This window comes from Crocodylus porosus, unplaced genomic scaffold (assembly GCF_001723895.1).
Source record: "Crocodylus porosus isolate Cpor-Errol unplaced genomic scaffold, CroPor_comp1, whole genome shotgun sequence".
In the NCBI taxonomy this organism is placed as follows: Eukaryota; Metazoa; Chordata; order Crocodylia; family Crocodylidae; genus Crocodylus; species Crocodylus porosus.
The window spans coordinates 23,923,154-23,949,838 of record NW_017728943.1 but is presented as its reverse complement, the minus strand read 5'-3'; the positions used below and the strand labels follow the sequence as shown (position 1 = coordinate 23,949,838).

Here is a 26,685-nt window from a genome sequence, read left to right as displayed (position 1 = left end):
AGTTACTGCTGAAAGGGAGAGTTACTAAAGTGAGGGATTCCCTTTCGGCTCAAGCACCTGCCATCTGGCACTTCTCACCTCACCCTAACATCTCAGTTAGTGCATCTAGACATGCAGTTTAATGAGCAGTAGCCTATTTTAATGCGCATTAGAATGTCAGGGCAAAAACCATGCTAATATCCTAACACACAGTAAAACTAGGCTACTGAGCATAAGCATCACTAAAAAGGCATGCGCTATCGCTACTGTGCATTTGTCAGATTCTAACTGTGCAGTTAGTAACTGACATTAGAGGGTTCCTACAGACGTATGCAGAACCTGCTCAAGTGCACTGGAAATCTAATGTGTCAGAGCATGGAAACTGATGCACTCTAGCAACCTTCCACATCACGTGTAACAGTGTCCCCAAACATCTCAGTGCTGAAAAAATGGCAATGGGGCACTTTGAAATAAAACACATTCAATGAGCTTTAGTTTAAAGAGACCCGCCACCATTTTTTCAGCACAGGGATGCCAGAGGTGCTGATACATGTGACACGCAGGTGATTTTAATTAGTGTGGCTCGCTAATTAAAGCACCCAGCACCACATCCTAGATCATGTGTAAAAATCCCAAATGGTGCTAAATTTAATTCATGGTACCCAAGTGCATTAATGAACGTGTAGACATGCCCAGCGTGCACCATGCACAGTCCATCTCTAACTTGCCCTGAACAAGCTGAGCTCCACTGCTGGATACTATATTATTTCATAAATTCTCAACCACAAACAACCAAAATTCTCATCCCCATCTAATAAGAGTACTTCATGCCTCGTCAGCCAGGAGAAAGAAAATCTTGGTGCTCTGCAGGGTAAGTTTGCAAAAAAAGGGTATTTTGCACTGAACATGGCTTTAAGGCATTTCTTCTGTGAGGTCTGCTAGCCTCAACAAGAGATCCAACTAATAACCAGAAAACAGGTTTAAAGTTAATATGAGATATTCAGGCAGGTGTGTAGAAATTTACTTACAAGACCATAGATAATAGTGTAGAAATCAACTACAAAGCAGACTCAGCATTTCACGAACACAGCCTGATAAGACTCTGGAATGACTAAACCTTAGTCGCCTTAAAGTCAGAAGCAATCAAGGATTAGTTAGCATTTCAAAACAAGCACGTAGCCAAAAACCAGTTTGAACCAATTAAGGGTCTCTCAAACTGACCTGATATCTTGTTTCCTTTCACAGTGGAAAATTCCCACCTGCGTGCGCATCTTGTCTGTGAACTATAAATCACCTCTAACAGTTTTATTGGGGGCCTCTGAGTTCACTCAGGGTACCCAGCATGCTGAATAAATTTTGAGACAGACAGCAACTCTGTGTCTTTGGGAATAGCTCCACAAGGGGTCACGAACTCCTCAACAGGTGCCTTATTGTATTAAAATCCAGTTTAATAGAAGTTCACTTCTGTAGTTGATCTGGCTCACTGTTGCTCATCAGCACAATATTTGAGAGTCAATCAAATCCTATTTTTCAGCATAAATTTCCCAGTCCAGTACATGAAACAAGGTTAGATTATCAAGAGGATAAAAGAGAATGTATCAGATAGCCTGGCAAACACAGAGGATAGGAAAACTGAGATAACTGCTGCCTGGGTGTGAAAAAAGGCCCTAAGAAAGGGCCTAACCATGCCAGGTGCAGGTGACCAGGCAGAAGCAAACAAGACAGTTGACAAGCAGTTCACTGGGAGCAAAAGGAGAAAGGGAAAGAGGAACAGGAACCAGGCTCCAGATCCTGCTCTGGAAAGGTAAGTGAGCCAGGGCTGCTGGTGCGTTTGGCTTTCTCAGGGCTGTTTGATGGGTTTGTGCGCTTGGGTGTGTGCTCTGAGCAGCTGACTGGGCAGATTGCTGATTAAATGCTGCCTCAGTACGAAAAAAGCCCCTAACAAAGGCTCTAACAAAGGCTCCTAGCCCAAGGGTGGGTAATTATTTTGACTGGAGAGTCATTTAACAGGTTTTGGTGAACTGTTAAGGGACGCAAGGGTAGTCCCATCCCTTGACAAGTGTCCTGCCCCCAGTTGCCATCTTGGGACCAGAAGTTCCACCCTTAACCTTTGCCACTGGAAGACCATCCTCTTGCCCCAGAAGTACTCCTTTGTGGGGGTTGCCATCTTGAAATGGGAAAAAACCCAAATCATATACTAAAAAATCAAACCAAATATCTACTATAACTTATTTTAATTTTACTTTTAAAATATTTTTGTCCTGATTTATGTTTCCACAGAGTATCTAGAGGCGATTGCATCATAGCTCAAAATACAGTCTTACTGTATATTGGGTGTGGGGATGGGTGTGGAGGTGTGTGGTTGGGGTGAAGGTAGAGGGGTGGGAGTGTGTGGGTATGCTTGGGGGTATGGTGAGAGATGGATGTGTGGGAGGGTGTGGGTGTGTGTGGGGCGAGGTCCTTGGAGTTCCTGGAGTATGCGAGTCCCTGAAGTTGCATGTGGTGGCAGTAAGTGGGGTCAGCCCTGCCCAACCTCACAGCACACAGCTCCCCGCACTCCCACCCCACTCCCCAGCCACAGGTAGTGGCAGCATGTGGGGCCAGCCTCACCCTGCCCAATAGCACTCCCACCTCGGTCCCCGGCCACATGTGGTGGCAGGGTACAGACCCAGCCCTACCCATCCCCATAGTGCACAGCTCACAGAAACCACATGCTATGGGGCCGGGTGGGGCTGGCCCCAAGCACTCCCACCCATCTCCAGCTGCCCATGGTAACAGCATGTGGGGCAAGCCCCACCCGGCCCCATAGCATGTGGTTTCTGTGCTCCTGCATCATGTGCACCCCATGCTCATGACTCCCTCTGCCCCAGCGGGAATCCCTGGCCGTGGTCCAGTGGGGCCCACACTTGCATTCTCAGGCTCACAAACAGGGAGGCTGGGAACAGTCTCGGGGTGACCAGGCAAGAGCTCTGCCAGGCAGAGGGTTCTTGTCTCTAGTGCCCCCTAGATCATGGCTGGGGGCAGGTCAAACCAGGCTGAGGTTGCTTAGGGACCCAGAGCTACACGTCTTACATGCAGGCATCAGCTTGCAGAGGGGCAGCCCGTGACCAGGGCTTACAGTGGAGCCCTGCAGGCTGGATGGAATTGCCTGGTGGGCCGAATCCAGTCCACGGGACATATTTTTCCTGCCTCTGTCTTAGCCAGTCCAGGACCATGAGAGGTATATAAAGAGACAGTCCAAGTGACCAAAGAAGCAGCAAACAGAAAGAAGCAAACAGCTTGTAAGCAGTTCACTGGAAGCAAGATTTAACGTAACCCCCGGTTATGCGGTTTGACATAACCCTCGGCACTCAGGAGCCAGGAGCAGAGAGGAGAGGAGGAAACTGGGCACACGTGTCCCTGCACATGTGTGCCCCTTTACCTGACTGGAGGCGGATGCAGCAGCAGTGGACACAGCAACAGCTGATCCCCCCCAAACGTAAGTGGGGCAGAGGGAGCCAGAACATCTGCACCATCTGAGCCATGCTCCCGAGCCACGCTGCACGAACAGAGCGCACAAACAGGCGCAAACAGGAACGGCCAGACAAGGGCCCTGCAGGAAGGGCCAGAAGGGAGACTCCAGCAAGGGTAGGGCATAGGCACCACATAAAAATATAAATAACAACTTATATAATGGTGTCGACGCAGAGTGCCGTTAGGTCCCCTGGCCGGAGGGCACCGCCTACCCAGGGCTTGTCTGAGGCCTCCACCCAGACACAGCCTATGGGAGGAGCTGGTGCCCCCCTGCCCCTGGCCTGCCCAGCAGGGCCGGGGGGCAGGAATTGGGGGCCCCCCCACCTGTCCTGCAGGCACCCATCTTCGGGCTCTGGAGGCGCAGGTAAGGGAGCTCTAGGAGGAGGTTAGCAGGCTGAGGGGAATCAGAGAGGTGGAGGATGAAATTGATGGGTATTTTCTGTCCCTGCAGGGCCATGCACCCAAGGAAGAAGCACCCTGGGAGGTGCCCTCCACAGCAGAGTGGCAGATGGTCATCTCCAGAACCAGGGCTGCTCGCAGCAAAGCAGTACCTGTTCCTTCAGTCCAGCTGGAGAACAGGTACAAGGCCCTGGCAACACTGCAGGAGAAGGAAGGAGAGGAGGAAACCTCCAGACGGGAGGTAAGTCCACACTATCCACACTCTGAACAGGCTGAAGGAGCTAAGCAGACCCGGAGGAGGAAACATCGGAGTGATCATCATAGGTGACTCCATCCTGAGAGGTACAGAGGGTCTCATCTGTTGCCAGGACCCCCTTGACACATGAGGTCTACTGCCTTCCTGGAGCAAAGATTCAGGATGTGACAAGGATGATCCAGGCCATGATCCGGCCCACCGATTACTACCTCATGGTCCTATATGGCCAGAAGCCCTGATCACATGATAGTTTCATAGTTTCTCGGGTCGGAAGGGACCTGAGTAGATCATCTAGTCTGACCCCCTGCCATGGCAGAAAAGAGTACTGGGGCCAAATGACCCCAGCAAGGTGTACATCTAGCCTCCTCTGAAAGACTCCCAGGGTAGAAGCCAGCACCACTTCTCTTGGAAGTAGGTTCCAGATCCTAGCTGCCTTGACAGTGAAGTAGCGCCTCCTCATATCTAGCCTAAATCTACCCTCTGCCAGCTTGTGACCGTTATTCCTCATCACTCCTGGCAATGCTTGGGGGAACAGGGACTTCCCCAGTGCCTGCTGGTCCCCTCTGACTAGTTTGTAACAGGCCACTAGATCCCCCCCTCAATCTTCTCTTGTGGAGGCTGAACAGGTTCAGGTCCCGTAGCCTCTCCTCATAGGGCCTGCCCTGCTGCCCCCTGATTGGAGGTCTAGGCTGAGCTGTACTTGTGGGTGTTGCTTGGTCTGGCAGTCTGATGTTTCCTCCACCTTCATCTTCCCCTTCCCCCAACAAGCCTAGTTTAAAGCCCGCCGGAGGAGATCCACCAACCTAGAAGAAAACACACGCTTACCTTTAGGGGAAAGGTGGAGCCCATCCCATCCGAGCATGTCTCTTGTTGTGATGTGCCAGTCTTTGTCGAGGAAGCCAAAGCCCGCCTCGAGACACCATTCCCGAAGCCGCCAGTTGGTCTCCGCGATGCATGTTGCATGCCTTCTTCCACGTCCACTCACTAGTAGGGTAGAGGAGAAAACCACCTGTGTGCCTATCTCCTTTAGCACACACCCCAGAGCGTGGTAGTCTGCCATCAGGTGATCAGGGCTTCTCCTGGCCACATCATTAGTACCCACATGGATTAAGACCATGGGGTAGTAATCGGTGGGCTGGATCACAGCTTGGATCATCCCCTTCACGTCCTGAATCTTTGCTGATGACGGACTACCACACTCTGGGGGCATGCTGAAGGAGATAGGGGCACAGGTGGTATTCTCTTCTGTCCTACCAGCGAGCGGATATGGAAGGCGACACAAGACTTGCATCAGAGAGATCAACTTGCAGCTTCAGGAATGGTGTCTCAAGGTGGGCTTTGGCTTCTTAGACAATGACCCACACATCAGGATGAGAGACATGCTCAGGTCAGATGGGCTTCACCTTTCCCCCAAAGGTAGGCATGTGTTCTCTTCTAGGTTGGCAGATCGCCTCTGGCAGGCTTTAAACTAGGCTCATCAGGGGATGGGGAAGACAAGGGCGGAGGAAGCCTTGGACCACTAAACCAAGCATCACCCACAAGAACAGCCCAAACTAGACCAACGACAAGCAGAACAAATACCCAGGTAAGCAACAGGGGCCCAGATAGTACTGAGATTAGGGGGCCAGTCCACACATCTTCAGGAGGCCTCAAACACCTCTACACAAATGCTTGTAGTATGGGGAACAAGCAAGAGAAACTTACCCTCCTGCTAGCTGACACCAACCCAGACATAGTGGGGCTCACCAAAATGTGGTGGGAGACCCAACACATGACTGGGCGGTGAATATCAAGGGCTATAGGCTGTATAGCAAGGATAGGACAGGGAGGAAAGGTGGAGGTGTGGTGCTCTACATCAAGGAGAAATACACATCCTCAACAAGAAGCACGGGGTCAGAGGAGGGGCACACTGAAGTGCTCTGGGTTAGAATACAAGGCAGTCGAAGGGAAAGGGACTTAATGGTGGGGGGGTCTACTAAGACCACCCAACCAAGGGGAAGAGCTAGACCAGGAATTCTTAAGTCAGCTCACAGAGGTAGTTAGGTCAAAGGACGTGGTCACCATGGGTGACCTGAACTTGCCAGACATCTGCAGGGAAGAGCAGTCAGCCAGGTCTGATTGCTCACATAGGTTCTTAGCCAAGATACAGGACCTCCATCTAACCCAGGAGGCACACAACCCCACCAGGGAAGACGCTTTGTTAGATCTAGTCCTGGCCAGAGCTAGTGAGGGGTCTGCACGTGCTCGACCACCTGGGTGACAGCGATCATTGCCTGCTGGAATTCACCATCCAGCACATGGTGGCAAAGGTCTGCAGCAAGGCAGCAGCCCTGGACTTCGGAGGGCAGATTTCAATGAGGTAAGGAGAATAGTCATGGAGGCACTGAGATCCCGGAGGGGAGAGGAGTCAGATGTCCAAGAAGAGTGGTTGTTCCTTAAGGAAACGATCCTCCAAGCCGAAAAGGAGGTAATCCCAACACAGATCAAAGGGGGCAAGAGGGCGCAAAAGCCCCCGTGGCTCACCAAAAGCATACAGGAATGTCTCCTAGCTAAAAAGGAGGCATACACCCAATGGAAGGGAAGGGCCATCAACAGGGAGGACCATACCTTCATTGCTCAAGGCTGTAGGGGGGCAGTCAGGAAGGCCAAGGAGGAGATGGAACTGGGACTAGCTACCCAAATCAAGGACAACAAGTCCTTTTTTAAATACACAGGGGGTAAAATGAAGGTACCAGGTAATGTGGGGCCATTGCAAGACATGCTAGGATATCTGGTCGTCTCACCAGATGACAAAGCTGACCTCCATTTTTCTGGGCAGGGACTGGGACACCCCTCCTTACCAGGACCCACATAGGACCCAGGGGAGGTGCACCCAGGCCTAGGGTCAGTGAGGACCTAGTCAGGAAACTTCTGGAGGGACTGAACGTATTTAAATCAGCTGTCCTGACGATCTCCATCCCACAGTGCTGAGGGAATTAGCAGAGGTCATTGCGGGACCCCTGGCATGGCTTTATGAGCACTCATGGTGCTCTGGCATGGTGTCAGAGGACTGGAAAAGGGCCAATGCGGTTCCCATTTTCAAAAAAGGGAGGACGGAGGACCCAGGAAACTACAGGCCAGTCAGTCTTACCTCAATCCTGGGTAAGCTTTTCGAGAGAATTATCCTGGCACATGTCTGCAAGGGGCCAGCAAGGGAGATTATGTTTAGGGGCAACCAACACAGGTTCATTAGAGGCATGTCCTGTCAGACCAACCTGGTGGCCTTCTATGACCAGGTCACAAAATCTTAGATGCAGGGGTAGCAGTGGACGTAGTCTTTCTGGACTTTAGGAAGGCCTTAGACACTGTCTCTCATTCCATTCTAATTAAAAAACTAGGGGACTGTGGCGTCGACACCTACACAGTCAAATGGGTCACTAACTGGCTGGAGGGCCGGACCAGAGAGTGTTGGTGGATGGGTCATTTTCGACCTGGAGGGATGTGGACAGTAGTGTTCCACAGGGCTTTGTCCTCGGGCCTGCGCTTTTCAAAATCTTCATCAGCAACTTGGACAAGGGGGTAAAAAGCACCCTGGTCAAATTCACAGATGACACTAAGATGTGGGGAGAAGCGGGCATGCTAGAAAGGAGGAATAGGCTGCAATCCGACCTAGACAGGTTACAGGGGTGGGTGGATGAGAACAGGATGGGTTTCAACACTGACAAATGCAAGGTGCTGCACCTGGGGGGGAAGAACCAGCAGCATACCTACAGGCTGGGAAACTCCCTTCTTGTCAGTGCAGAGGCAGAAAAGCATCTTGGAGTCATTATTGATGCCAAAATGAACATGGGTCAACAGTGTGGGTATGCGGTCAGGAAGGCCAACTGTACCTTGTCATGAATCCACAGATTCATCTCAAGCAGGTCCAAAGAGCTGATCCTCCCTCGAGTACTGCATCCAGTTCTGGGTGCTGCACTTCAGGAGGGATGTGGACAACATGGAGAGGGTCCAGAGGAGGGACACTCGCATGAACAGGGGGCAGCAGGGCAGGCCCAACGAGGAGAGGCTCAGGGACCTGAACCTTTTCAGCCTGCACAAGAGGAGGCTGAGGGGGGATCTACTGGCCATTTACAAACTAGTCAGAGGGACGAGCTGGCATTGAGGGAGTCCCCGTTCCCCCAAGCACTACCAGGAGTGACTAGAAATAACAGTCACAAATTGGCAGAGGGTAGATTCAGGCTAGACATCAGCAGGCGCTACTTCACTGTCAGGGCAGCTAGGGTCTGGAACCAACTTTCAAGAGAAGTGGTGCTGGCTCCTACCCTGGGGGTCTTTAAGAGGAGGCTAGATGAACACCTTGCCGGGGTTGTTTGACCCCAGTACTCTTTTCTGCCATGGCAGGGGGTCGGACTTGATGATCTTTTCAGTTTCTTTCCAACCCTAGAAACTATGAAACTATGAAGATCAAACTCAGCAGCTAGTCCAAGACTTAAACCCGTTGTTTAATTAGAATCCAGAGTGAGGGGGAGTTTGCTTGGAAATTCTCTCTCGCATTCCTTCACCGTAACGTTGCTGAGAAGAAAGAGGTTTACAGGGAAAAGGGAACTCTTCAGGATCAAGGAACAGCAAACAGGCCAGTTACAGAGGAGTTTGCTAAAAAAGGTGTGCTTGGAAAGACAGGCAGGAAGTGAGAGGCAGCAGAGCAGAAGATGCAGAGATGGCTGGAGGATGTCACAATCCCAGAGCCACTGTCATTTCCTCTGCTTCTGCCTGTGTGATGTCTGTCCAGGCAGGACATAAGACCATTGAGGCTTCCACCCAGGTCCTGGCTTGGTCCTGTGCAGACTGAGGCTTGCAGCTCCCTTCCAGTGTCAGCCAGGTGGTGGAATGCCTGCGATGCGAACGGTGCCTTCTGGTGGTGTCCCTTAGAGAAAAGGAAAGAGAGCTACAGGAGGAATAGCAAGGCTCTGAAGCATCCTCCGCCATGAAGACTTAAACCATTCCATGCTGAAGGAAACCTCTAGGACTGTCGAGAAAGGACTGGCAAAGGCAGAGTTAAAAAAGGAAGAGGGCTTGGACTCCCAGGAAAGTGGAAGCTGGATGCTTGTGAACTCTGGCAGCAAAAGGAAGTCATCATCCCCCACCTGCAATCGTTTGCCTGGAGAAGAGATACAGAGCAACAGAGAGGAGAAACACATTCGATTGGTGGAAGAGACCAGGCCAGGAATCCCCAACGGGAGGATGATCAAGACCACTGCCATGAAGGGGAAGCAATGGATGGTGGTGGCTGGAGACTCCCTTCTGCAGGGGATGGAGGGATCCATCTGCTGGCCTGACCTGTTGGCCTGGGAGGTCTGCTGCTTGCCTAGAGCTTGCATCTGAGATGTCACAGAAGAATTACTGCAGGGGCGGGCAATAATTTTGGGCAGAGGACCACTTCCTGAGATTTGGCAAGCCACTGAGGGCTGCATGACAGGCAGCCCAGGGCAGATAAATATTAATTTTCTAAATTTTTTAGGGGCCCCGTGGGCCAGATAAAATGGTCTGGTGGGCTGCATCCAACCCCCAGGCCGCATTTTGCCCACCCCTGGATTACTGAGACCTGCCCAACCCTCTGATTACTACCCCATGCTGCTCATCCATGTGAGCACCAGTGATACTGCCAGGGCTGACCCTGACCAAACCAAGAGTGACTACAGGGCTCTGGGTACACAGGTGAAGGGGGCAGGGGCACAGGTGTTCTCCTTGATCCCCCTGGTGGGGGATGATGACTTCCTTTTGCTGCCAGAGTTCACAAGCATCCAGCTTCCACTTTCCTGGGAGTCCAAGCCCTCTTCCTTTTTTAACTCTGCCTTTGCCAGTCCTTTCTCGACAGTCCTAGAGGTTTCCTTCAGCATGGAATGGTTTAAGTCTTCATGGCGGAGGATGCTTCAGAGCCTTGCTATTCCTCCTGTAGCTCTCTTTCCTTTTCTCTAAGGGACACCACCAGAAGGCACCGTTCGCATCGCAGGCATTCCACCACCTGGCTGACACTGGAAGGGCCCTGGCAGAAGCAGACACATCCTGCAAATCAACGCACGGCTGCACAACAGAGATTCAGCTTCTTTGATCATGGGATGTTGTTCCAAGAAGGATTACTGGGAAGAGACAGGATCCACCTGACAATGAGAGGGAAGAGCATGTTTGCAGAGAGGCTCGCTAAACTAGTGAGGAGAGGTTTAAACTACGTTTGCCAGGGACTGCAGACCAAAGCCCTGAGGTAAATTCGAAAGCAGGAGACTTGGAAGAAGCACAAGAAGGAGGGGGCAACAAGGGAGGCCTCCTCGTTCTTCCTGAGAAAGTAAGGAAATTGGCTAGTTACCTCAGGTGTCTGTACATGAATGCATAAACCATGGGAAACAAGCTGGAAGAATTGGAAGTCCTTGCACAGTCAAGGAACTATGACATGATTGGTGGGATACCTTGCATAACTGGAGTGATGTCATGGATGAGTACAAACTATTCAGGCAGGACAGGCCAGGGAGAAGGAGTGCTGAATGTAAAAGAACTGTATGGTTGTTCAGAGCTCCAGTATGAAACTAGAGATAGGACTGTTGAAACTCTCTGGGTTAAGGTCAGAGGGGAGAACAATAAGGGTGATGTTGTGGTGGGGGTCTGCTATAGACCACCAGATCAAGAGGATGAGGTAGATGAGGCTTTCTTCCAACAACTAGTGGAAATTCACAGGCCTTTGTTGTCATGGGAGACTTCAATGACCCTGATATCTACCGAGAGGGCAATACAGCAGTGCACAGGTAATCCAGGAAGTTTTTGGACAGCATTGGAGACAACTTCCTGGCAGAAGTGTTGGAGAGACTAACTAGCAACTGTGCTATTCTTGAACTGCTGCTCACAAACAGCATCCCCAGCTTTGAGTGTGGGTTTGGCATGGGAGTTAAATTGGTGTTTGGGGGACACAACTGTCTTCTGGGGACAAATAGAGCCCTCAGATCACTCTCAACTCAGCATGCTCATACCAGGGTGAGTAGAATACACTGCATCTTCATGTAGAGTCCTAGAACCCAACGTTCTATTGTATATTCCAGATGTAGCACCAGTCTTAGCAACTATTTTCTTTGAAATGTATTGCATACTCATAAAGATGTACCTGAAGGGCTTTCTAAATTTAAAGCCAGCAAACCTAGATTACTCCATTCCCAAAGGCGTGGCCTTGAAGTAATGTACTTAGATATATTTCTAAAGAAGCCACGAATGTTGTTTGAAAGTGAATAAAACGAAAAGAAAATGAACTCAAAGCAAGAACCAAATGAAAAAATGGCTCTCAGTTTACAAAAAGAGAACGTAATTGAGCTAACAAGAAATAAACTGTGGACATGTTTGGCATGTATATGGCATGCACAGTCCCATGTAACTCCAGTTTGGGGCATTTATACATAGTTTGGGATTCTATTTCACCCTACAGTAAAATAATCACTCTGCATGTGTCCATATTGGAAGTGATGAGGAAGAATCACCCAACTTATGCCTTATGGTAAGGGCAGTTGCCAAGGGAGTAGGTGACCTGGGTTTTAGATCCTCCCACTCCCTTAGCCACTGGGGGTTTAAATGAGCCTTTTAAACAATAAACCACTTGCTAGGCATTACCCAAAGCCCTGCTCTTACATTTAATATTCACTGGATAAACATGACAAACAGTACCATGGGAGTTTCTGCCTAATTGGGAGCAAGGGCTGAAGCTAGAACCCAGAACCCCTTTGAGGGAACCAATGGTCTCTCTGAAACACTTACTCTCTGTTTTACATTATTTACTCCAGGTCCCACATTTCACCTTCTTCTAGCTGCTCAGTAAGTTTGGAAAATGTGTCCTGTTGGTTATAGCACTGGATAAGGAAGCCAGAAATACAAGCTAAAATCTCCTCTCCAGAAGGATGGTCCAGAACCTGGGTCTTTTACTTCCTAGGCAAGGACTCTAACCATTGGGACAAAGGGTGGGATACATACTTCTCCATTTTATTTCTGGAAGGTATGCAAACAGGATGATTCAGCTTCACCACAGAATAAAACTTAATCCCAAATAATATAAGTTCTAACAACTGCAGTTATGTGGCAGTATACATGACATTTAGGCATACGAAGGCATACAAAGTAAAACAGGGTGTAGCCCATTGCCGGGCATACTTTGTGAAAAACCAAAGTTCATATTTCACAAGGAAGCTTCAGAAATAACTGGAGACCATAACAGCGGGGTCAGAATTTTGAACAGGAATCTGGGAAATAATGGAGGGAATATGTTTTGGAAAGGGCTCCATGTAAAATGGTCATTATCTCCAATCCACACAAAACACAAAAACTGAGGGAAGGATGGTGGCACATTCTGTAAGTTGGGCCTGTCCAATTGGTAGTCTGCAACGGGTTAACTCACAGGTCCAGTTCACTTGTCATTCCTCATATCATTTCTCTGCTGCTGCCTTAGAGGTCTCCAGGCTCCCCCTCCTTCCTCCAGCACAACCTTTGGGACATGCTCCAGCCCTCAAGTATAAAGCAAGAAGCTTATGGATTCCCTAGCAAAGATTTTACAAAGGAATATATTCTTTAAAAAAAATCCAAAACAAATACAAAGCAGCTGTGTTTAAACTCCTCAGTCTTTAAATATAAGTTCTGCTCCTCTCCTTATTCCATCATCTTGTCTTGCCTTAAAGATGGACTTTCAGTCTAACCCTCACACTGTTAACACTGTAGAAACACCAGAGGTATCATGGATAGGTGAGGACCTAGAGCCAAAAGGTGCACTGCTGGGAAGATAGGCAGACAGATTCTTAGAGCTCTCCATGTTTTGGTTCTGACAGTGGAAAGCAACTTGTTCTGAGACAAACGTGGCAGTGCTCACTCTGAAGTGTAGTAGAATCTGGAGTTACATACTGCTTTGGAGGACGTTATGTCCTCATGGCTTACCCCCACAAAATGGCCTGCTAATTCTAATATTATAAAAGCCTTAGTCTATCTGTCTGTCCATAACACTTTATTCAAACTGTAACTGATTGTCTTGCCAGCCAATCAGAGTGCTCCAACAGACACACACACACACACACACACACACACACACACACACACACAGCAGAGCGCTGCCATGACAGCGGGGTCTAAAGGGCCAGAGCTGGGGGGGAAAGGCCAACAGCACTGGCCTCATCCCGCCCCCCGCCCGCCCCGGTCCTGCTCCTTGGAGAGGGAGACAGTGGGGACCGGAGCACCACCATGACAAAGAGAACAGAGTGGGGGGGGTGACACCAGCAGCACTGGCCTGGCGCATCCCGCACCACAACCTTGAAGGCAATGGTAACACAGGGTGCTGGCAGCGCAGCACTGGCATTGCCCCTCCACACAGCGGAGCACTCCCATGACCGCGGGGACTGAGGGGCCGGAGCAGGGCCCCCCCGAACAACAACAGGCAGGAAGGGGGAGGTGATGGGGAAGAGGGAAGGGAGGGAGGGGAGTGGGAAAGGGAGGTGGGGGGGTGACCGGAGGCAGAACGCAGCTGCCTGCTGCCACAGCCACCTGCTGCCATACCACCACCAGCCCTGGCTGTTGCTGCCACCATGGCCACCCACCAGCCACTGCCACTGGTCACCACCATGTGTAAGTTCCCCATTCCTCGCCCCCCGCAGTCCTGGGCCAGGACCTGAAGCAGTGGTGGGGAACCGGACCCAAAATAATGGGTGGGGGGAGGGAGGAGGGGAATGATCCTGGGCCCAAAGCAGCAGGTAGGGAAGGGAGGGAGTGGGCCTGGACCTGAGGCAGCAGGGGTGGGGAAGTGGGGAGACAAGACCCCAACCCTAGGTGGCAGGGGGGTGCCAACGCAGGCCTCTGCCTCCTCCCCCTCCCCTCCCCTGTCATGCTTGAAAGGCAATCTAGTAATATATATAAATCCTCCTGCCCATAAAATTCAAAATCAGGTAGTGGCCACAAAAGCAGAGAGCTAGGGTAAAGATCAGTTGTCCTGACAGCTGTGAAAGCCCAGAGCCTTTTTGAAGCTTACGTCTATTTTTCAGAGAACAAAACTCCCTTAGTATGCTTATACTGACTCCATCCAACAGCTTTAAAGGGCACATCCAGCCCTGCTCCACAAATTAAATTGCTGAAAGTTCTCCAGTAAGACTGTTCTACTGGGATTGGGGTTATCACTGGGACAGTGCATGCTCCCCCTTCCTCTGGGCCAGCATGCGTTCAGCAAGTATTTCACATGTGTGAGGGAAATACGATTAGCTTAAGAAAAAAAATTGCAGACATTTTGCATCACATCCTTGTTCCAAGCTCAATCAAGTCCATCCTCCAGTCTCCTCCCACTCCTGACTCTTTAAAAGACACAGTTCAAGTATGTGAACCAGCATAACAAGGATAAACAACACAACAACAATCCTTTCCTTGCCTTAGTGGAAGCAGAGACGGAAAAGATGTCACTTACGGGCCGGACTTCCCCAGTGGTGTTGGTGTATTGCCGAGCCAGACCAAAGTCTAACATGTAGCATTTCCTGTAGGTTGAAGGCAGGCGACCCATGGCAAAATTGGACTAGACAAAAGAATTCAAACAAAATGATCAGTAAGATAGCCACAGTCATTCACAGGCAAAGCTCAAGATTTTCACAACCATACTGTGCAACCAGGAACATGCCTCTGATAGAAACGCACTTTTTAAGCCACCTCCAATGCATTTGCCAGGTTGTTCAATGCCCTCAGGCAAAGAAACTCAGATGCTCTCAGGTTAGTCTCAAGGAGAGGAAGACAATTCTGCAGTTGAGCTGGGTTTAAGGATTCCATATCAAGAACTTAGTCTTTGGGGAAATTACTATGGCACCTTCAGATATTTATTGCAAACTCAGAGTTTGTGAGTTTAACAGAATTTCAGTGAACATGCAAAGCATTAGTATTCCATGCCATTACATCTGTAATGAACATGGAACATCACTATTTACACAGTAGACTGGAGTTAACCTGGGAAGAAAGGGTTCAGCAAGCTGCAATGTGGGCAGAAGGCATTCACAGTATTATATTAGCACTAAATGACCTGAATATTTGCAAAATTTAAGCATATCAGGTCTGATATTCACCTGTACAAACTGGCATAGCAAGTCAACACTGCAGGCTATCACAATGTGCCTGGCCTGTTAAAGGAGGTGGGGTCAGTCTCACTTGTGAGAGACCAGCCACATCCCAGCTCAGGGCCATGTTGCACAGAACACTTAGTACACACTGAATGCACTTAAAACACATGGGTCCACTGATTCAAGCAGTAAAACACATACTAAGTGCACTTGTACCATAGCAAAGTTAGGTCTTTTGTGCAAGGAGTATCTCTAGATCTTATTAAGTAACACGTGTTCAGCTACTGTTGGCCTGATACATCCATGAAGATGCTATGAAAAATTTGCAGTCCTCCAGCTTCCCAGGATGCACCATTCTCCACTTTCCCCCTACTCCAAGGATTGATCTATGCACCTGCCTGAACTCTACTGCTCCAACAGATGGTACCAACCCCACCACCCACTAGGAGGTAACCCCCCAGCTCACATGGAACCCACTGAAAGCCTCAAGTTCACTGAAGCCTGCCACCTTTGCTCACACACTCCAGTGCAAACAGTGAACACCTCGTTTGGCAAATGCCCTTTTCAGACCCCTTGCAAGAGGGCCATGGACTGGACTTGTGACAGGATGACCTCATCATGATTGGGAGCAAGGAGAGAGCCACTGGCACCACCTCCAAGGGTGGGAAGAGCAACCATTGAAACCAGGTGGTCTATTGAGAGCATTGAGTCAGATGGTGGCTTGGGAACAATAGTGGGACTGGCTGCAGATCTGCACCAAAAACAAAAGCATGAAGCCACAGTATGCTCAAGACAGGGATGCTAATAAGGTTTCTGTTGCCACAAGGATCATGGTCCCCTAGTGTGAAGAGACATTGAGATCCTTGAGGCAGACCACATCATCACTCCCTGCCACACTGTGCACTACACATCTATGGGCCCAGTGTGGCTCAATATTGACTGTGACAATGACAATGGAGGTCTCCCTCTGCCACTTGCTGCTTATATGGCCATGGAGGAGCATAAAGATGCATGTTCAGTGTATTTGTTCCCTACCCAGATCCTTACTCTGACCCAGAACTACAGCCAGGATATACAAGATAAAAACACCTTGGATGAAAATCTCATCAAGCAGCTGGACACGGACAACCCAGCAACTGTAGGGGAAACATTAGTTTCAGCAACATTAGGGGAAAAGGTGACTGGTGGGGTGTCTCGTGGTTTGGGGGTGACTCAGGGCTTGCTCTGAGGGTGACACATAGCTCAGTAAAGTGCCTAGGTGCAGGGGTGGCAATCAGTACAGCTTGCCCCCTAGCCCTGGGATTCACCAGAAGGGAGTGGGCATTGTGTCCTATGCAATGCAGAGGACATGAGAATTGATGCTTGGACCACAGCAATTGTACATGGGCTTAATGGGCAGTTAAGGCACTCAATGGCTGGGCCAGTTAAACTTAACTCAGTTAAGGGGAAATTCATGCAAGAGAAGCCATCAGTGGAAACTAGAGGTTCACCGAAAGATTGGTCCTGTATCAGATCAGCACTGATATAAGGAAAATTGATAGTATCAGCAATTGGCTTTTTGGCTGATGTGGCCGATAATTTCACCAATAAATGCCCTGTGCATGCGCACAGCCACAGTGCAGCATGCAGGCAACCAGGAGTGCAGCCCAGCAGCATAGAGAGCATCCTGGTCCAGCTGGTAAGTCTTTTGTGAGGGAAAGGCATGGGGGGAGCAGTTCAAGGCCCTCACAGTGAGGAAGGGAGTGGAGCTGAGGCAGGAGCAGAGGCAGGTACTGTATAGATGGGGCAGCTCCCACCGCTGCACACACCCTTAGAGGGCATGGGGAATGTTTGCCTTCAGATCTATATACAGGGCAAGGGTAGGCTGCTGTTGCAGGCTGGGGCCAGGGACAGCCCAGGCTGCACTCAGGGAGGGAAGTGGTGATGCTGAGTGGGGGGCTACAGCAAATTTTGGGGTGGCTACAGCCCCCCCATAGCCCACATTCCAATGCCACTGCTGGCCATCCTGAGCGCTGCCTGGCCTAGCCCCCACCAACTGGGAAGAGCCCGGCGCCACCCCAGCCCCAGCCCACAGCAGCAGCCTGCCTTCACCCCACATGCAGATCTGGGGGCATGCCCTCTCATGCCCTCCTGGGGTGTGCACAGCAGTGAGAGTCACCTGCTCCGCCACACACCCAATGTACAAGCCACTCAAGGCTCCACCCTGCACTCCACCCCAGCTGTGCAGCACCTGCCTCTGCCCCAGCCCCAGCCCCGCTCCCTCCCTCATCACAGGAACCTTGATCTGTCCCTCCACTACATCCCTTCCCTCCTCCCTTGCCCCTTCCCCCACAACAGACTTACCAGCCAGACGCTGCTCTCCAAGCTGCCCAGCTACATATTGGCAATCAGACTGGTATTGGCTGATATGGCTCGTTAAAAATCAGCCATCAGTATCGGCCAAAAAATCTCTATCAGTGCACCCCTGGTGGAAACCCAATCCATCAGCCCTACTCCATCCCCAAACCACCCTGACTAGCAATGTCAGCTTGCAGTCCACCCCCTCCTTTTCACCTCCCCACCTCACATGCCCTGAGGTACTTCAGTACATTTCAACCATTTCACCCTGGGCCAGTTACTGCCAATTGAATTCTGTGCACCAGTTTTTAGGGATGAGCATGGTAGAGCTCCCGCCTGTGCAACCAGGGTCCAGCCCTCTGGGACAGCTTTTCAGGGCATCCACACACAAAAATACACAAACAAATGCTTTTATTAGGTCCATCTGATCACATGCAGAGATGGGATAAAGGGGGTAAACCCTGAGGGGGGAAAGGTATAGAATAGACCACAGCCCCTTGTTGCCCTGCACCCCTGCCCACCAAAGGCACTGCTGATACACAAAGACAAGGCTTTATTTAGTCATATCTGCACATAAGCAGAAAGGTGACAGAAGGGGTAAACCCCCAAGATGGCAGGGGGTAAGATGTAAAATAAATTGTAACCCTATGCCATCCCACATCCCCACCCCACAAAGACAAATATAGCTAGTGGCAGTTGATATGGCAGGTTACAGTGTCATACACTACTCTGTGAGGGCCAGTCATGGGTGGGCCCAGCACCAGAGAATGCTGTCATTGTTCAGGTGCTGGAACAGCAGCTGCTTCACCTGAGTGAAAATGGGCAGCCATTTTGGGTGGTCATGAAAGCTGTCATGCTTCAAGATTCCAAGTCCCTCTCAAAGGTCGGGGTCATGATCACAGTAGGGTCCAGTGCATTTGGTAGGGCATAGAATTGGGTATCATTCTTTAGGAGAGAGCTTGCAGGGGAGAGTGCAAGGTAATCCTGTTCAGGACATGATCAGCAGGGATCCTAGTTTTCTCTGTTTAAAAATCCTAAATTCTCTGATTTAAAGGAGAAAAGAATCCAAAATTCTCTGATTAAAAACCCCCAAATCTGTGGAATTTTTCAACAATTAAAATGAGACACCAAGATATATATAGGTATCAGTTAAACAGAATGTTTTATTAATCTATTTACGATTTTTAAGCAATTTGGAAGCCTACCAGTGTCTCAATCATTATAATAAAATAAATTGAAATACCTATATATTTTGGTGTTTGATTTTGGTTTTTTTATCATGGAAAATCAGAGCTCCCCCTGCCTCCTCCACTCACCAGGATGCAGGTCCAGCTGCAGCATACCCTTCCCCTCCCCCCCACCTTGTGGAGCTGAGCATCCCTAATATGCTGATGCCCTGCCCTGACCATGCCATTGCCCCTCACTCCCAAGCCACAGGCCCCTAAGCCCTGCCAGTGCCTCTCACTCCTAACCCACAGCCCCTTGGCCCTGCTGGTGCCCCTTACTCCTGACCCATAGCTCCCTGCCCCCTGCCAGAGGGGACCCCCAGTTGCCAGGGCTATGTGACTCGGTGGCTCCTTCAGCTGGAGCAGAGCATGAAGCCTGCCCCACAGGCAGCACAGCCAGAATGAAACTGAGGAGAGCCTGTGGGGAGAGGGAGCAAATGTGGGCTGCCCAGTGTAGGTTTGGGGCTCCCTGCTAGACAGGGAGGCTTAGTGGTGACACCACTGCCACTGCCACTACTGCCGCCATGGTGTGGCACCCCCTGCTGCTGCCAGGCAAGCAGGGGGTGCTTCACCTTGGCAGTGCACTTGGCATGGGGCTCCCGGCTGTGGTGGAGGTGGCACTGGGCCTCCCTGCCCCACTCCACTCTCCTGCACTGGGTCCCACCAGCTGAGCCATGAAGCCTGTGGGGGAGGACAGCAGGGCCCTACAGCAGGCACCCTGCATCCTCCCCGACCCCGTGCACAAATCTGGGAGGGTAAATGTCCCCTATCCAGGAGTACATGCAGTAGTGGAGAGCCAGCTCCTCCACCTCCCCCTGTATGAGCCTCCTGTGGCTCCCTGGCTGGGCCCTGTGGCTGTGCATTCCTGTTCCAGCTGAATGCACCCCCAGCCCCAGCTGCCAACCCCGCCGCACTCCCCACCTCACTGTGGCCACCTCAATCTGCCTCCCCACTGACACATTGTCTATGCGCCCCCCACCCAAACTAATATACAAGCAGCTGGGGGAGCTGTTCTACACCACCAATGCCTGGCTGTATTGCTGGCCACATGTATGTGTGCACATGCACACATGTATGTAGCGCCCCCTGCATCTTGCTCCTCTCAGCCCCAAACAGCCCCTTGCAGACTGGAACTCCCCAGCCTGCAAGGGGGAACTCACAGTTTCCCAAATTTTTCTCCTTTAAAGGATAAAAATCCACATTTTTCACAGATTCACAAAGATTTAGGGCTGGAAGAGACCTTGTGAGATCATCGGGTCTGGCCCCCCTGCTCTGGGCAAGGAAGACTGCTGAGGTCAAATAACCCCAGCAAGATGTGCATCCAGTCTCCTTTTGAAGAGCTCCAGGATAGGTGCCTGCACCCCCCCCTCTGGAAGTCTATTCCAGAGTCTGGTCACATGAATTGTGAAGAAGTTTTTCCTCATATCCAGTCTGCAACCTTCTTTGCCCTACTAACTGTAGCATCACACTGGTGGCTCATAATCATTTTATGGTCAATTATGACCCTTGAGTCCCTTTCGGACATGGTGCTAGCTACCGTAGCACCACGGAGCCTGTAAGTTTGTTGCGGATTTTAGCACTTGACAAATCTCAGCACGGAAGAGCATCTGATTCTGGTCCGCCCATCTAACTAATCTGTCTAGGTCCGCCTGAATCGTCAGCCTAACCGGATGCATGACCACACTTCCCCACAGCTTAGTGTCATCAGTGAACTTTGCCAGTGTGCTTTTCACTCCCACACCCAGATCATTGATGAAAATGTTGAAAAGCACTGGTCCAAGTACTAAGCCCTGGGGGACCCCAATGGCTACCTTCCTCTAGGTCGATACAAATCCATCTATTAGTAGTCTCTGGTTCCGATCCTGTAGCCAGTTTCCCATGCATTTGACTGTTGAATTGTTGAGCCCATAGTCCCCTAGTTTTACCTTGAGAGCCTTGTGGGACACCAAGTCAAAGGCCTTCCTAAAGTCCACGTAAATGACGTCGACCTCATCTCCCTTATCCAGGTGGTGAGTAACCTGGTCGTAGGAAGAGATGAGGTTAGTCAGTAGGGCTATGTAAAGCTTTGGTAGCTGATTTGATTTGGAGGTGATTTGGTCCGATTTAGGGACCAAATCTCTGAATCTGAATTGAATCAGGAGACCAAGTAAAAGCTCCAAATTGATTTGAAGCATCTGAATCAATTTGGAAAAGTTTCAGAAAAGATTTAGCCAATTCGGAGATTCAGCCATAGACTAAACAGGCAGCTGACAGCTGCCTCCAGCTGGTAAATCTGTTGAGGTTGAGAGAGTGGGGAGGGATGGAGTGTGGGGAAGGGAGGGATTGCAGCTGTCGAGTTGGGGCGGGGGGGCATGGGATGCAGGCGTGGCAGCACTAGGAGTGGGAGCACAGTCCTGCTGCCATTTGCCCAGCCAGGGCATGGGGGGCGGGATACAGGTACGGCTTGCTCCAGGTAGAAGGGGACAAGAGGCAGCAGGGCATAGCCCCCACTCCCAGCGCTACCACGCCCACATTCTATGCCTCTCGTGCCGGCTGGCAAATGGCAGCAGGGCAGAGCCCCCACTCCCAGAGCTGATGCAGGTGTGGCATCACTGGAAGTGGGGGCTCTGCCCTGCTGCTACCCAGAGCAAGCTGCACCTGTATCATGCGCCACCCCCACCCCCATGCCAGCTAGGCAAGGAACACTAGGGCATAGCCCCCATGGCTGCCCCAGACTCAACGGCTCTGGCAGAGCCCCCCATGCAGCATGAGGCAGTGGAGGGCAGAGGGGATTGCTCCCCTCCACTTGGCACCCACATGGCAGCTGTCCCATGGCGTGGGTGCAGCATGGCTCGGCAGGGCACCATGCTCTGTCTGGGAGCTTGGGTGGCTCCATGTGTCAGATGGAGTCCAGCAGCACTCACCCCAGTGGCCCCAGCTCCCAGACAGTGCACAATGCCCTGCTGGGCTGCACAGCACCTGTGCCATGGGGCAGCTGCTGCGCGGGTGCCAGGCGGGGGCAGGCGATCCTCACTGCCCTGCTTTGTTGGGGGGGGGAGCTCTGCCACAAGTGCCCAGAGGCCCCAATCACTGCTCCTGCAACCAGTGAATACGGGGCTTTTTTATTGTTATTTTTTAAGGGCCGGGACTAGGCTGAAGCCGGGTGGTGGATGGGGCGGAGCAGAGCAGCCATGGGGGCTTCTCCCGCAGCTCCCCCCACCTAGGGAGAGGCAGGTACAGCCTGAGGAGCTATGGGAGAACCTGCAGCCACCCAACTGTGCCAGCCTCTCCCCAGGTGGGGAGAGCCATGGGAGAAGCCCCCATGGCTGCTCTGCTCAGCCCCATCCACCATCCTAATCACTGAGCATCTCTGAATCAGCGCCAAATCTTCTGAAGCTGATTTGGCCAAATCAGTTCAGGACAGTGATCGCTGAATCGAAGCACTGTCCTCTGAATCAGCCAAATCTGAATTGAATACTTCCCTATTCACACAGGCCTATTAGTCAGACATGACTTACCCACAACAAAACTGTGCTGGCTGTCATTCAGAATTTTGCCTTATACTAGCTTATTGCATATGGACTCCTTGAAAAAATTTTTGAGGATTTTTTCCAGGATTGAGATCAGGTTGACTGGCCTGTAGTTCCCTGGGTCCTCTCTCCTCCCCTTTTTGAGGATGGGCACAACATTGGTCCTCTTCCAGTCTTCTGGGACCTCTCCTAAGTGCTATGAATTCTCAAAGAGGTTCACCAGTTGCCCTGTGATGACTTTGGTTAGTTTGTTCAGCACTCACAGATGGAGTTCATCCAGTCCTACTGACTTAAAAATATCCAGCCTCTCTAGCTGTTTTTTCACCAGCTCTACATTGACTGTTGGTAGGTGATCATCCCTACTGTGACTATTCCGTGTCATATTTGCATTCAGCAGACCATTACTCTTAAGACTGGTAGAATACAGATGCAAAGTAATTGTTCAGGAGTTCAGTTTTCACCTTGGTGCTGGTGATCAGATGTCCAGATACACTGAGCAGTGGTCCCATGTTTCCACTGGTTTTTCTCCAGTTGCCTATGTACCTACAGAAGGACTTCTTACTGTGCTTGATTTTGGTTGCTAACCTGAATTCAGTCACTGCCTTTGCTTTTCTAAGCTGCCCCCTACAGGTGTGGGCCAATCTTACGTAGTTCTCCTTGGGTCCTATTCCTAGCTTCCATCATTGGTAAGCCTCCCTTTTCTATTTCAGAAGATCTGCAACTTCTCTGTCAAGCAAAGATGGCCTCCCAGCCCCTGTGCCACCTTTTTTGCATACAGGTATGGACAACTTCTGTGCATCGAGGACTGTGTCCTTGAGGAATGACCACTCTTCATCCACACTCTTCCCCTGCAGTCCATGTCCCCATAAGGCATTACTTCATGGCAAATGGAAAACCCAGATCCCTGGTGATCAGTCCTTGCTTTCACTGCTAGGAGCTCTGGCAGAACTATTAATCAGTAACACAGGCATAAAAAGGTTCCCAAAGCATCACATATGTTCCATGGAATTACTATTTTTCCCAGGGAGCCACTATAATTGGCTCTTCTGTAACAAGTGGCCGTCCCAGGGCCAGTCTGATCATTGGCCACTTGTTTCAGGGCAAACTGCCTGCCTACCTCACCTACCATGCCTTTGATGAAACTGAATGAAAATTGTTTACAAGGCAGGAGGCTGCCCATTTACTTGCCTGAAGCCAAGGGCCTATATACATGGCTCTGATCTTCCATATACCATGTCCCATGCCTCAGAGATGGCTTCCATATTAATCCAGTGCCTCACACTGGGATCCACACTCCCATGCCCTCACACCAGTGCTTCACATTGGGACTCACACTGGGACACATAAATACCCTGCTCAGGGCTCCCAGCCCCTATCTTCTCCTCAAGCTCCGTGCCCAGCACGGGACCCTCTTGGTCTCATCACACCCCTGCACTGGGGTCTCATCCCCTGCCCAATACTGGGCCTCAATCTCCTTAATCCCCTTGCCTGAGAAGCCTCACACTTACCTCCCTTGCAGGTTTAGGGCCCCATCCCCCTGGAACCTTGGATCCTTCATGCACCTCAGGACTTGCAGTGAGACTGGGCACTGCCTCAGGTTGCTTCCTCACCTGGGCCCTGCCTCAGGACTCACTGTGAACCTGGACCCTTGCTTTCACTTCGGGGGTGTGCTCCCCTAGCCTTTCCCCTCCAAAGGGTAACCCACAAGGCAGTGGGGGCTGAGGCTTTCCAGCACCCCTTACTCACCCTTCACCGGGGAGGCACAAGTGTGGCATTTCCTGGGGACTGCCCCACCACCAGCAGCTGTACCACAACATCCAGCCCCAGCAGGGTGTAGTTTTAGGTCATCCCCCAGGACCAGGAGACTCCACCTTCTCCATAGCTCCTTCCCTGTATCTCCAAGGTGTTGTAAGCAGCAGCTCCAGCTGAGTGATGTTTTCCCTTTGGCTACTAACAGCAAACTGCAGGCTCCACTGCTCAGAGCCCTGTTCTTAGAGGGAACAGCTAGGCCCTGTTCCCAATCTGGCAATTGTGCCTGATCAGGAGTGCAGCCACCTGCAGACTGCTTTGCTGCACCTTCCATGACTATAGGGTGTATGCTGACACAAGAGCTCACAGAAGCAGCATGACATATCTTGCAGGGTTGCCACCAGCAAGCTCAAAGAGCTCCCCTCTGCACTATTGGGACATTCCTACCAGGGAGACTGACCAGAGACATGGTGTCTTGATACAGGGGCAGATAATGGTGGGGGTGCCTTCCTAACAGGAACCTCCAGAGTGAGAGTGGCAGTGAAATACAGGTAGCTAGCTGAGACTAGATAGCTAAGAGAATGCTAACCGTGACATGGCCCTGATCTTATCCTGCTTGCCCATGGAAGTGACCAAGATGCTCAGTGCTTCCCCAAATATCTAGAAGTTTATAACAATTTCAAAGTCTGCTCCGCCATCAATTCAATGGTGTCTACCTGTCTGCAGAGCATGCGCAGGAATTCAGCATTGAGATGCATTATCTGCTTTCTGTGGAAACACACTCAAGGTTGCTTCTACTATGTTCACTCCTCACAGTTACCTCTTGCCCATGAGAGTTTAGGAGGTTCAAACACTGATGTTGCTCCAAGGACACAAAGGGACCCAACTGCTCAGAGGATGCCCTGTAGTTGAAAACACTGTCAAGACGAGCAAGACCAGATGCTGCAGGACCTTGTGGAGTCCTGCAGACACCAAGTCTGAAAGTTGGCTTGCTGCCTATGAGTGCCAGCAGGTCTGATCATAGAGCTGCTATCAACTCTTCAGAAGGCTTTTGAGGCTCAGTCCATTGCAGAGTTGTGCCAGTCCTTTCTGGATAGGGTGGCTACCTCTGCAGAGGAGTATGTCTGCATTACAACAGTGAATTAGAAAGCAACTGTAGCCATCTACCCACTCCAATCCAACCAGTAGCACTGTCACCAGCCTCATATCAGCCTGAGACTCATTTTCTCCTGCCCATCTTTCCCTACCCTTCCCTGGTCAGCAACTGGTCAGTATGAGCAAATGGAGGCTGGCCAAGGATGCTGAGTGCACATCTCTTTGTACTTCACCTGCCCTCACTGGCTGGGGCCTTGTGCTCCATGGCATGGACACCAAGGAGTGGAGCTCAGAACAGCAGATCTGTCAAACAGCATGGCAGATGCAGCCCTTCATTTCCCTGGGGCGATGGGGAATACCACCACACTTCCAGGTGTGTAAAACCCAGCAGCAGGGAGACAGCACCACAAAAAGGTCATTGAACTTTGATGATGAGATGGGAGATTGGACCCTGGTGCTATTTGCCCCCACCTAGATGCCCAATGCTACCAATAGTATGGAGTCAGATCCACCCATGGAGATATAGATATGACTATCAAGCTCCTTAGAGTCATCTTGCTCAGACTGGGAGCAGGCATGCTTCCATGACACAGCACCCCCAGCAACCCTCTCAGCCATTAGGGAGACCTGTAGATATGGGATCTGGATGGACCCAAAACCACCCCACAGCACATTTAGCTCAATGCATATTTACCATGGTTTGCACAGTTTATTTGAAGAAATAAAGCTTCCACAGTTATGTGTTTCCTGTACAGGGAGCAACCTGAGTTGTTCACAACCCCAACCCACACAGCAGCCCATGCCACAGTTTCTCTCTCTCAGCCAGCCCTCACAAACTCCCAACACAGGACCCCATTTCCCCCATGAGTGTTCCAACACTCCCATTCCTTGGTCTCCCCCTCCAGCTTCCCCCTCACCAATCCTCCGTAACAGGGAGTATTAAGCCCAACAGTTAGCATGGAAGAGGTTTACTAAGATGTTTCAGAGAAGCACAATAAGAGGTACAGAGTGGTGAATGAAAAGTTCACAATTGCTCCCAGGTCCCCCCGAACTCCCTCCTACCTATCCCAGAAAGTAGTCCACTCAGGCTTCCTTGATCAGAATAGCCTGATGGTGTTCCTGTCCAGGATACTCAGCCAGGAGCACCACTTCAGACCAGTCACCATCCATAAATTTCATATATTTCTAGGGTCGGAAAGGACATATTAGATCATCAAATCTGACCCCCTGCACTGGGCAGGAAACAGCGCTGGGGTCAAATGACCCTATCCAGGTGCTTGTCTAATCTCCTGTTGAACACCTCCAAGGTAAGAGAAAGCAATAGGGCTGTGTGAAACTTCAGGTGCTGATTTGATTTGGAGGAGATTCAACCCAATTGAGCAGCTGAATCTCTGAATCCAAATCAAATCAGGAAACTAATTAAAAGGTCCAAATCAATTCAACACTCTCCTAATCAATTTGGAAAAGATTCGGAGAGCTTCACTGATTCAAGCAGTCCCCACTTGCTGCTGCAGGGAGCTGGGCCCGGACTCTGTGCTGATAAGTAA

At 50.7% G+C, this 26,685-nt stretch overlaps 1 protein-coding gene across 1 annotated transcript in view; it reads right to left on the bottom strand.

The window, feature by feature from the left end:
• TTBK1 (tau tubulin kinase 1) overlaps positions 1 to 26,685 on the bottom strand; it is a 288,897-nt gene that overhangs the window by 133,675 nt on the left and 128,537 nt on the right. The window contains exon 5 of the mRNA XM_019549020.1: positions 14,586 to 14,690. Coding sequence (XP_019404565.1) covers positions 14,586 to 14,690 — 105 coding nt within the window. The remainder of the gene's footprint in view (positions 1 to 14,585; positions 14,691 to 26,685) is intronic.